At 36.1% G+C, this 11,753-nt stretch overlaps 1 protein-coding gene across 1 annotated transcript; it reads left to right on the top strand.

Annotated features, from left to right (window-relative positions):
- The first annotated feature begins 1,104 nt into the window (after window positions 1–1,104).
- Window positions 1,105–8,920, top strand: LOC136822993 (uncharacterized). The gene is made up of 6 exons (XM_067079300.1): window positions 1,105–1,172; window positions 2,352–2,565; window positions 4,431–4,718; window positions 6,277–6,466; window positions 6,774–7,300; window positions 8,302–8,920. The coding sequence occupies exons 3-6, from the start codon at window positions 4,621–4,623 to the stop codon at window positions 8,483–8,485; spliced, it is 999 nt and encodes a 332-aa protein (XP_066935401.1). The 5' UTR covers window positions 1,105–1,172; window positions 2,352–2,565; window positions 4,431–4,620; the 3' UTR covers window positions 8,486–8,920.
- Window positions 8,921–11,753: the final 2,833 nt, after the last annotated feature.

Below are 11,753 nucleotides of genomic sequence, written 5' to 3'. Positions count from 1 at the left end.
ACTTTCTTTATTTTCATATTCTGACGTCAAATTCTGACAGTAGATGTTACTTTCAAGTACAGTAGAGTGTCCGTCACTCAAACCTCTACAACTCGATTGTCTCCTTTACAAGTTTGTTGGTCCCTTTAGTTAACAATGCCTAATAAACCTTACTCTCTAACGCGAACGAACGAATTCGTGTTTTCCGTGTTTGTTCGAGTTGTAGAAACTCTATTGTACTTCTAATCGAGCGGGCCGTGCAATTTTTCTAGGGAAATTAGTGGTTTCAAATCTTCTATAAGAAACACGACTCTATACTATACTACGATCATGGACAAAATATTTGAGACAAATTATTTTCAAGCACGTTAAACTACAGTTAGAAAGTAGAGTTTTAACATGAGACGTAAGACTTAGGACATTCGGATCTCAGGATTTAAACGCTCAAATTTGCTCCAATAAGGCTTAGATTAGAATATATAGCCTAGAAGCCATCAAACCCCTCTAAAATCGAAATATTCAATGAAAGAAAGTGGAAGTGCTAAAATAGCAATTCTGGCCCGAACTTTGAATTCTGAAAAAAGTTAAAATTCACTAAAATGTCAATATATTTCGGACACGAATGTATTTTATGAATAATAAACAGACTACTGAAAGAATAAGAATTGTGCTTCAAAAATTTCTTGCTACTCTCGCTTTGACACAGGTTATCGACCCTCTCAAGCACACAATGAAATAGTTGCTAAACCAGTTACACTTATATCACAAACTTGATGAACCAACAATTTAACGTCAACACACCTTGTTTAAATAAGATTACCTTACATACACACCTAACAGACTCCCTACTGAGAGCTCTACGGTGGAGTAAGCTATTAATTCCTGATTCTTCTCTGTTTAAGGTAAAATTGAGCTCCGATGTGTGGTTTGACGGATTATGGGTCAATATTTTGTTTATGTAACGAATTGCAGATGCCTGTGTAAGAACCTCTGCAACGGAGTGCCTTTCTTTTGTTTCCAGTATACTTTTGTCCAGTTTTGTTTAAGATCTCCACCACAGCTCTTTTTTCACAGAGTGTCAAATGTCATTTTCCATGTTGATGATAGAAAAAGAGATTACGTGAGGTGTACGCTATATGTGCCTTTTTTGATCTCAATAAAAGTCAGTTGTTTTCAAGCTGCCCAGGAGTAAGGTAAGAATATTTTTTTCTTATATCATCTTTTTTTTCTAGTGGAAACTATAATATTTTTGTATAGAGAAGGCACACCCGGCTGACACACAATGTTGTTTCAATGTTCATCTAACGTAATATGGACGTTTTGAACGTTAGACAAACGTTAAAACCACGTTGTGTGCCAGCTGGGGAAGTATTGATCCTGTGTGAAAACGGACTTAAAGAAAACTTACCAAATTCTCCAATTGTTATGAATAGACGTACGGACGGAACGCCAGGTTCGGTTGATTCCCTGTGAGAAAAATAATCAAAATACGTATTATTGGTCTAGAGAAGTTATTTCAGTGGATACCACTGGACGGAAGAATCTAACCTCTTCAACGTGAGGGGTAGATTCTATTGATTAAAAAACGGGACACAATTCCCATAATAAGATTAGCTTAGATTTTAGTCTGAATCACAGACCTCTACAAAACCATATGTAGTTAGTAGATGCTACAATCAGTGTCATGATATATTGGCACTTTTGGCTAATTTACAATTTTTCGAAAATTGAAGTTCGAGCGAGAATGTCAATTTTTAGGCCTTCAACTTGATTTCATCGAGTATTTCGATCTGGGAGGGATTTATTGGTTTCTAGGCTATATTTCAAGCCCTACTGGACCATTTTTGAACTTTTGGATCCTCGCATCCTAAGGTCCTAACCTAAGTCTAGCGTTAAAACTCAGAGTTAAAACTCTACCCTTCGAACCTACTTTAGAGCACTTACAAATCGATTGTGGTTTCAAAACACCCCGGTGAATTTCCCTTTTGTGCCAAGAATTTTTTCCCTGATTGTAGTAACCTACACGTTTTTTTACAAGAACATCCAAATTTTTTGCCTTCCGATGTTCTTAATTTTTTGAGTTTTTACTCTGAAAATGCTCATAACCATTTTCTTATTTGCACCCTTTTTTGAGGATTTTTGTCCATTTTCCTAAGAAACAGGTGTTTTAGAGTCCTCGTTAGAATCAGCAAAGGCTTAAAATGTTCTTAGGATTTTGGCCACCAAAGCCTTTAGTTCTTATAAACAAACGTGTACAATTTAAAGTTGGTTGGTTTCGTTAGGGAATTCGCCGCAGCTGATGTATTTTCTGAGGTACAACAAACTAAATAGATCGATTCAAATCTTGATTTAGATCTTTATTTTTTTTTCAGACCTGGCCCTTTAAACAACAACGAAGATGTTACCGAAAACGTTATTCGCATTCTTGCTCATTTTGAGCATAACCAATGCTTCACCATTACAAGAAGAACTACGAAAAGCCAAAGATGCTGACAAAGCAGCTATGGTTGTCCTCCTCAAGGGTAGCTGAGGGTTCTGTCAACGTCAAGCGGCAAAACTATATTCATGGTACAGCCTCTTGGCCAGGTATGGATAATTAATTTTTACACCCCTTCTACAATCATGGTCGTAATATTTGAGAAAAAAGGGAAATTCCTACGAAATCTTATAACCACAAACGATTTGGAAGCGCTCTAAATTAGGTTGGAAGGGTAGAGTTTTAACGTTAGTCTTAACACTTAGGAGCTTAGGATCTGAGGATCCAAAAGTTCAAAAATAGTCCAATATGGCTCATAATATAGCCTGGAAGTCTAATAACCCCTCCCGAATTGAAATACTTGAATAAATCTATCATTTAGCCCAAAAGTGACTTTCTCGCCCGAACTCAAAATTTCGAAAAACGAGGAAATAAGCTAAATTCTCAATATAATTTCACCATGATTGTAACAGACCCGGTAGGATTTTTTTCAGCCAGTGTGGGTAAAAACAACGGGCTGAAACTCAGTGGGCATTGATATTTCCATATTTTTTATGGCTAGAAATTTAAATCTTTTTGTTTTCAAGTCAGAAAATTCAGTGGGGATATTTTATTATTTTCAGTGGGGACAAAAAATGAAGGATAGGGTCCCAGTCGGTCCGTGAGAAAGGGGTTAAACTTTTATCATTATTTATCACTGATCTCTATACACCTACTCTTAGGTTCCAATTAAACGCCCCCCCCCCCCCGATTGTTAATTTTTTGAAGATTTTCCAACCCCCTCCCCCCGGGATCTTATTAGGATCTTTCGTTTATTAATTTTTAAGAATATCTTTAGCTTTCAATGAAAAGGTCATTTTTAGCCCATATTACCTTTATTTTTGGGTTTTCAGAAGTACAATTTCCAACCCACCGGCAATTAGGTCCCCCCTGTTTATCAAGGTTTTGAAAATTTTCCAACCCCCTCCCCCGTTTATTTGGAACCTACGAGTATACGCTCTTTTTAATTTTATCTATCCTTCCTGGCAAACTCTAGTCTGGTAGCCTCTTCACGCTTTAAGGACGTTTGATTCAGGATAATCCCCCCGGGGGAAGCCTGATTGCCGGGGGGTTGGAAATTGCAATTACGAAAACCCCAAAATAAGGGGGCTAATATAGGCTAAAATCAGGATATTTAGAGCAGAATAAGACACCTTCTCTTTGAAAGCTGAAAAAATCCTTAAAAATTAATAAACGGGGGGGGGGTCCTAATATGGTCCAGGGGGTTGGAAAATTTTCGAAAAATTAACAAGCGAGGGGGGGCGTTTTTTTGGAACCCAAGAATAACCTTTTAAATCAGAAGCCTAATAAGCGCTCCTTCCTGTCGTTAGTAGAAAATTAGGCAATTTTCTGTCTCACTGATACAGAGGTGTATGTATAATATAATGGGACTTCTCTTCATGCTATGCCACCTTTTTGGTAATTATTTTTTCAAAATTAAATTTCTTCGTTAACACACTTTCACACTTAAGTAATTTCTAATTTACCCAAAAGACAATATACAGTAAGACAAATTACAACGACTAATATAAAAACCAAAGTTTTTTCTAGAATGTGTATTGAAATATCTACAATGGGCTCTTCCAGAAAATGTTCGTAGATGGGGGGGGGGTGGAGGATATATTGTCCGGGGGGTAGCGAAAAATCATCAAAATTTGCCTTGTCCGGGGGGTAAATTTGCTCTGTCCGGGGGTAATTTGGGTTGTCCGGGGGGTCAACTGATGCTTCTCCGGGGGGGGGGGTAAAACCCGTTGTCCGGGGGGCCAAAAGTCACTTTGTCCGTGGGGTAAATCAACGAAAATTGTTATATCCTCCACCCCGCATATTCAAATTTTTTCTGGAAAATCTCAATACACCTGTATTCCCTGAAGATTACGCCAGGATGAAACACCGTGTAGCAATTGTAAATCAGTTCTTTATTTCTTCGTTTTTCTAGAGACGATTTTGAAATTGTTTTTGTCAATCTCAAGAATGACCCCAATTTCGCCATATTGAAAGACAACAGCAAAAATGAATTTACCTATATTCAAGATACTGAAAAATTAGGGATCTGGGAATCCTTTAATGGACATAAAGATGATATCATTATTTTTGACAAGTCTGGTGTCCAGAAAGTTCATTTATCAATGAAGAAAGCGAACGGACAGTACGACTATGGTCAAGTTCATTTGGCAAAGGACGGTGAAGATATTACTTGTGATATTGCTGAAAAATCATTTGCAATGTAAGGTTATTCGTGATATGCATCACTGCAATGTCTTCTGACATTACATCACGGAACCAATCGCTCATTGGTTGTAAGTGACGTAAAATCAGTCAATACGTCACTTTCAACCAATCAGCTGTTGGGTGGAATGGAAGACATTGCAGTGTAAGCTTATACACGTTCTATTTTTTCATTAAGAACAAACTATAGTTACTACATATAAGAACATAATGCCTAGTCTGAATCGCAGACCTCTACAAGACCGTAGGTACTATAGAAGCAAAAATGATAAGAAGCACGAATTCGTTAGAGGATGCAAGCAGTGTACGTAATGCCTTGATGGCAAAACTATTAAGAACATGTTTTAAGAACATTTCTAAGGCTTTGCGGACTCGAAAATACCCGATTTCTTAAGAGAAGGCACAAGAATACGGTAAAAAAGACACTTTAAAGGTTTCGTTTTTAAGAGTGATATCGTTTGCTTACTCATCAATTTTTTTTAACTTACAAGCTTTTTGATACTGAGTTGACACGGATGTGGAGCAAGATTGGTCAGAAAGAGGAAAAGAAAAATGTTTTTTGCTTATATCAGCACAATAGGCAGACAATGCTCTGATATGAAATATGTGTCCGATATGAAACGGGAACACTTATTTAAAACTAAACATTTTAGGCTTAAAACTCATAAAGTAGAGAACATCCGAAGGCTTGATCAAAAGTAAAATTTAATCACACAATTTTGAAAGATAAAAGTTTTGATTGTGAAAGAATTTTAAACTTACAGTTCTGTATAATGTAGAGCAATATTTCATTATTCTCCACCCAGCTGGCACACAAAGTTGTTTCAACGTTTATCTAACGTTCGCAACATCTATACTAGAACAGTGCTCACATCACTGGATAACGACCGCCTTAAATTTGATGAAGAATTCATCGGTTTAGACAATGATCCACTTTTACACTCTCAGCGATTTTGATGAGCTAGTATATTTTGAGTTGTTTAATCACTTGTGGTTTGAATCAGAAGTTAATTAATACTTTAAGTTTTTTTATTTACTTAACATTTATCTCCCTAGCGGGGCACCACAGCATGTTTTTCATCTATTCATGATTAACATCGTTATCTCCGAAAAAATGCTTTTTTTATCTCCGTAGTAAAACGCCACACATTTCAGAAAACCAGCGATTCTACAAATATCTCAAATTTGTCTCAGCTGCTCAAACCTTTAACCGACAAAATTCTGCAAAACGTGCAGAATAGGCATGAATGGGCGAGTCAAATTTTAAAATATTCAAAAGGATAGCACATTTGTTCCAAATTTTGAATCCAACTTTTTTACCCGTATACAGCTCGGAAGATTAACCGCCTTCGGCGGTCGATAACGTTAGATGAACGTTGAAAAAACATTGTGTGCCAGCTGGGCTGGGAGGGTACAAGGTTTTTGAGGAAAACGAGTATGTCCTTACTGTCCGTATGTTTGAGAAAAAAATTTTGGCTCGCACATACCCATCACCTTTTGCCTAAGTATTCAGGTTTTTTTCTCTAATCTGTATAACTTTATTTTCGATCTCACAGCACACACTTATTGGAAGCGCTGAGTACAGAAGAGAACAAAGTGACTTGTGGTCAAATCCAACCACCAATCGTCTCAGAAGAGGACGGTGAAGAGGATGGCGAACAGCCACCCACTGTACCTGAAGAGGGTGGGAAAGAGGGCGAACAACCACCTCCCGTTCCCCCAGTTGTCGAAGGCACGGACAATGAGGTGAATACAAATATATTTTAAATTTATCGATCCTCCTGAATATTTTCAACGTGAAGTTCATCAATGGAAACACTTATGTAAGAATAAAACCTTTAAAAAACTTAGAAGAGATCGTCCTACTGGGGTTGAGGAAGTTCAGTCCCGAGCCTAAAATCGTGGTCGTTTATAAAATTTATGTACATTATTAGAAACTCTCTAAAAGGGCTTTAAGTTTTGACTGCAAAGACCATGAATTCTTTAAAATAAAACTCTATACCCTAAAATGCAATTTCCTGTAGATAAAATGTATTCAACTTTAACTTTTCAGGAAAAACCAAAAGCTGGTAAAAAGGGAGACAAGAAAAAACAACGAAAAGAAGAAAGGAAGGAGAAACGAGAAAAGAAAAAAGCCGAAAAGGAGAAGAAAAGATTAGAAAAAGAAGCCGAAAGAAAGAGGAAACAAAAGGAACGAAAAGCAGAGCGTGAGCAGAAAAAGCAAGAAAAACAAGCAGAAAATCAACGAAAACGCGAAGAGAAACAAGCTGCCAAAAAAGCTAAAAAAGAAAAACAGGCTGAAAAACAACGTGAAAGAGAAATAAAACAATCTACTAAAAAGGCCGAAAAAACAGCGAATAAGGAAGCAAATCAAGCCAAAAAAGAGGAAGCTCGGGCTGCTAAGGAGGCAGAACGACAACAAAAAGCTGCCGAGAGAAGAGAAGCCAAACGTATCGAGAGAGAACGTAGAAAGCAGGAGAGACAAGCAAAGAAAGATGCACAGGTAGAAAAGAAAGGACAAAGAGAAGCTAGCCGTGCTGCAGAGAAAGCTAAAAGACAAGCAGCCATGGAGGAAGATAGGTAGGAGATTTAGTCTGTATAAATTTGTGATCGAAAATGAGCCCAATCGAGTAGATTATTCGCGATCAAAAACTGAGCGAATCTATTTTTTATTAGACAGGAAAAGAGTTAACAAAAACACTTCATAGTAGGCTTTTACACCGAGTTTTTTTTATAAAGACAGGTTAAAACTTTTCAATATTAATAAGGAGTTGACTCTTCGAAACTCGAACTTCCATCCTTGAGAGAAAATAGGTTGCATCCTCGAACTCTATATATAAGTAGAACGATCACTGATCCGGACCATGGCTTGACAGTAGCCTTTAGGCGCCCCCCCCCCTTAAGACTTGAGGTGACCCCTAAGATTTAGTTAAGTCCTATTTGAAAAATATTTTAGGTGACTCCTATAAAAGCTTATTGCACAATTTTTTTAGATATAGTTAACCACATACACACTTTTTCAGACAGAAGAAACCCCATCATAGTGAAGTTTATAATGAAGCAAAAAGCAAGTTAAGAAAAAATCACCAAACATAGAATCTAGCCGCCAGGTCCATCTGAAAAAATTTAGGTGACCCCCAAGATTGTTAGTCCCCTAGCCATAGGCTAAAATGAGGTACCAGTTGCTGCGGTACCTTTTAGCTCTCCCCCCTCTCAGGGGTTCCAGCCACACCACCTTTACATTCGATTTAAGGCCCATCAATTTAAGTGCAGCAAAATATTAATTAGCCGGGTTAACCAAGCCAGTTTTTACAAGGCCAGATACGGCTGACGGCAATATAGAGTTATCGGTGCTTTAATGATTTTTACGATGCACGGAATTTTAAGTTTGCCTTGAAAAAAACTGATATTCAGTCACAACTTACCATCAGATTTTACCAAGTGACTGACTCAATCTGGCTTCGATTTCTAGGCTAAGTATTAAGTGAATCTTACCCAAAACTCAGCAGCACACTCTGTTTAACCACAAGCGTAGTTATCCTCCAGATTGATAAATAAATTTCCTATGTTTTTCTTTCCAGGATCGCTAGAAAAGAGTTACACGACAAATTGAAGGCTGAAGGAAAAAGCAACAAAGAAATCCGCAAGGAAGTACAAAAACTACGAAGAGAGCAGAACAAGAAACGAAGAGAAGAACGTAAAACAAAACGCGAAGAAAAGATGAAAAAGAAAAACGAAGAAGAGAATGAAAATAAAGATGATTAAAATCTTCGCAAAATTTTCAGATAGTAGCTGTGTAAAATTTATATTGATTATAGTTAATTTAATTGAGAAATTTCATTAGCTTTTAAAAATTGTAATTTACAAGCCTTTGCTCGAAATTTCAAACTATTTTCTGTTCAGATGGTTTCGCAAAGCTAAAACAGAACAACAGTTTTTTTGAGGAAATGAATCAAAAATCTAAAAATCGAAACTTACTTAGTGCTTAAAGTATTTATATGTTGTCATTATATTTCTACTTGCTATATGTGGCCGTGTTAGAATTTATTGGTTATTTCGTATGACAAATTGTTAATTAAAAACAAAATTTTCATTTTGTAGGTTACAATTTTGATGCTTTTTTTAAGTAAATCTTGAAATATATCAATATTTTCTAGGTCATATTTTTGCAAGGAGAAGAAGACGAGGAAATAATTGATCAAAAAAAATTTGGGATTAATTTATTTTTCAAAAGTTCAATCGAAATACCGTTTTCCCGTCAAAATTTTTGCTGAATCCCGGAATCCCGAAGAAATAATAACACTGTCACACCGGTTTGTACAGGTTCAAATACCGGCATAATGACAAAAAATAAGGCCAAATACCGTCACCGTCTGATTTTAAAATACCGTTTTCCCGTCTTTTTTTTCGTCAAATACCGTAATACCGTACTAAAAAAGGGCCAATCCCGTCACACCGTAAAAGTACAAACCCCCTCAATAACTTTGTGTGCGAGCTGGGTCACTTGTAACTTTTTGAACTTCTTTCAGAATCAGAAGCACATCTAAGAGACCCAGGATTTCTGTCAATTTTCAATTTTCCATTTTTAACAAAAAACGGTATATATTTCTTTTATAAGAACAAACTATATAAGAGCACAAGGTTTCAAGGGCCAAAATATTAAGAACAAATTAAGAACAAATTAAGAGGCTTTGCTGGCTCTAAAATACCCGATTTCTTAGGAAAATTAATAAAAATTGTCACAAAATAGTGAAAATAAGAACATGTTAAGAAAATTTTTAGGCTTAAAAATCAAAAAGTTAAGAGCATTCGAAGGCTTCAAAAATTTTGGAAGTTCTTATAAAAAACATGTAGGAGGAAAAAACATGGGGTTACTTTGTCAGCTTAACAGTCAAACTTTTTCGCAATGAATAAAACAATTTGGATTAGATTTAAAAATTACGTAAAGCCTGTAATTCAAGTTAAAGGACAGGTCTGATCACAATTATCAATTATTGATTACACATGGTATAATTAATGCAACTTGTGCATACAGTGAATTTAATTATTAACAAAAACTGTCTGGAATAATTACGTTACATATACCATTCTATTCGAAAAAAAGGCTTTAAACTCAAAATAATTCTCCATTGAAATTCCAAAAAAGTACCATGAAAAGCACAGGTCAAAATCATATATTGCGCGATAAAATTTCTATTATTGGTCTTCAGAGGTTAATATATTCTTTGAAAACTTAACCTCTGATACTCAGGGTACCAAAAAAGCGTTAGAGAAAAAAATAACCATCTTGCTATTAAGAATGAAATTTTCCGCTGTGTATGGGGTGTATTCCGGATTGCAAGATTCTTTTCTGAAAGCAGGATCCAAACCTCTCTTGGTCAGAGATGAGGAAACAATCATTCAACAAAGAAATACCTCCAACAGTGCACGAGACAAAAAATGACATTGTTATGGTAACAAAAGAAAATCAGACCTATTATATCAAATTCGAATCCAGACATAGAGTTGAGTGAATTTCAAACATGTCAAGGTTAAACGGAGGGAAATGTTCCTTTATAAGAACAAACTATATAAGAAAATTAGCCTTGATGACCAAAATGCTAAGAACAAGTTAAGAACTTAAGGCATTGCGAACTCTAAAACACCATTTTTTTAGGATATTGAACAAAAATACTTACAAAATGGTGAAAATAAGAACATTCTACGAACATTTTTTTAACTCAGAAAGTTAAGAACATCTGGAGGCTTTAGAAATTATGAAAGTTCTTAAAAGAAACGGTGTAATGTCTTCCTACACTAGGCAACTTATTTGCTATAAATTCCCATGGCTTGTATAACCTCAAATCATCCCCCATGAATGTTAAACGAACGTTAAAACAACGTATTGTCTCAACTTAAATCACTATCAATGTCTAACTTTTCTAATTTATTGAAGATGCTGTCCAACTAAATCAATGTAAGAAAATTTGAATCGAACCAGAATTAGAATGTTTAATAATATTGATAATCTAGACGTGATTTTTTTCACATTTACCAGCTGAGGTTGTCATAAAGATATAAGACTTTGAATACTGCAGAAAAACGAATAAATGTTTTTGATGTTGATCTTTATAATTATTACTAGGATCGAAACTACTACTACTGCTCACATACTCACAACTTAGTACGATTCAAACAACTTTATAGTTGCCAGTACGGTTCACAAAATTGATCAAAAGCCGGGAGTGGTGCATGGTAAGACGTTGATTAATTTATACAAACTTCTGTTATTCCGTACTGTGTAACAGAATTATAAACGACTCAAAGTTTATCTGGGTAACCTTTAATGATATTGCATATAAAAGCTTACAAAATGGAAATGTTTTTAACGATCTGCTTGTTACATATGTGGTGTACAGGCAGCGTCTTTTCAAGCAATATCATTCGGATGAGCGACCAAAATCAAGCAACGTTCGTTCTAAAACATAGAGGGAAACGTCCCGCTCAAGCACCGTATAAGAATATTACAGCAGAAGAAGTTTTCGATTGCGCTGACGCATGCACATATGATACTCGTTGCAAATCAATCAATTTTGTTGAAGATGCCAGCGACGATGATGAAAATGTTGAGGAGAATTGTCAACTTGTTGAATATGATCGAAATGATGTTAATGAATATGTTGATGCACCGAATGTTAAACATTTTGATACCGGACGTTCAACCCTAACTAGAATTATACCGTGGTTAACAAGACAAGACGGTGGTTGCTTGATCAATTGGGGCGGTGGATGTGATTCGTCCAGAGATGACGTATTTCTTAGATACACGTTAGTATATACACCTTTTCGACCGTAGCCACCAATTGCCGCGCGGGCATTTTTCTGTCCGCTTTATCCCACTAAAACCGTCCCAGTCCTTTATTCGCACCAATAGACAATAGAAAAATGCGTCATAAAAGGATTGGGACGGTTTTAGTGGGATAAAGCGGACAAAAAATGCCCGCGCGACTACGGTTGAAAAAGTGTATTTTCAATCTTTCTTTTTGATACTCTT

Source organism: Clytia hemisphaerica, unplaced genomic scaffold, assembly GCF_902728285.1.
Source record: "Clytia hemisphaerica strain Z4C2 unplaced genomic scaffold, Clytia hemisphaerica genome assembly, whole genome shotgun sequence".
NCBI lineage: Eukaryota > Metazoa > Cnidaria > Hydrozoa > Leptothecata > Clytiidae > Clytia > Clytia hemisphaerica.
The sequence above is the reverse complement of the archived record's forward strand: the minus strand, read 5'-3'. Positions and strand labels throughout refer to the sequence as shown.

What these genes read in the sequence shown, in the direction of transcription:
- LOC136822993 (XM_067079300.1), top strand. Translation starts at nt 4,621, where the DNA reads ATGAAGAAAGCGAACGGACAGTACGACTATGGTCAAGTTCATTTGGCA. An exon ending in GCTGAAAAATCATTTGCAAT is followed by an intron (nt 4,719 to 6,276) that starts GTAAGGTTATTC and finishes TCGATCTCACAG; the next exon opens with CACACACTTATTGGAAGCGC. An exon ending in GCAGCCATGGAGGAAGATAG is followed by an intron (nt 7,301 to 8,301) that starts GTAGGAGATTTA and finishes TTTTCTTTCCAG; the next exon opens with GATCGCTAGAAAAGAGTTAC.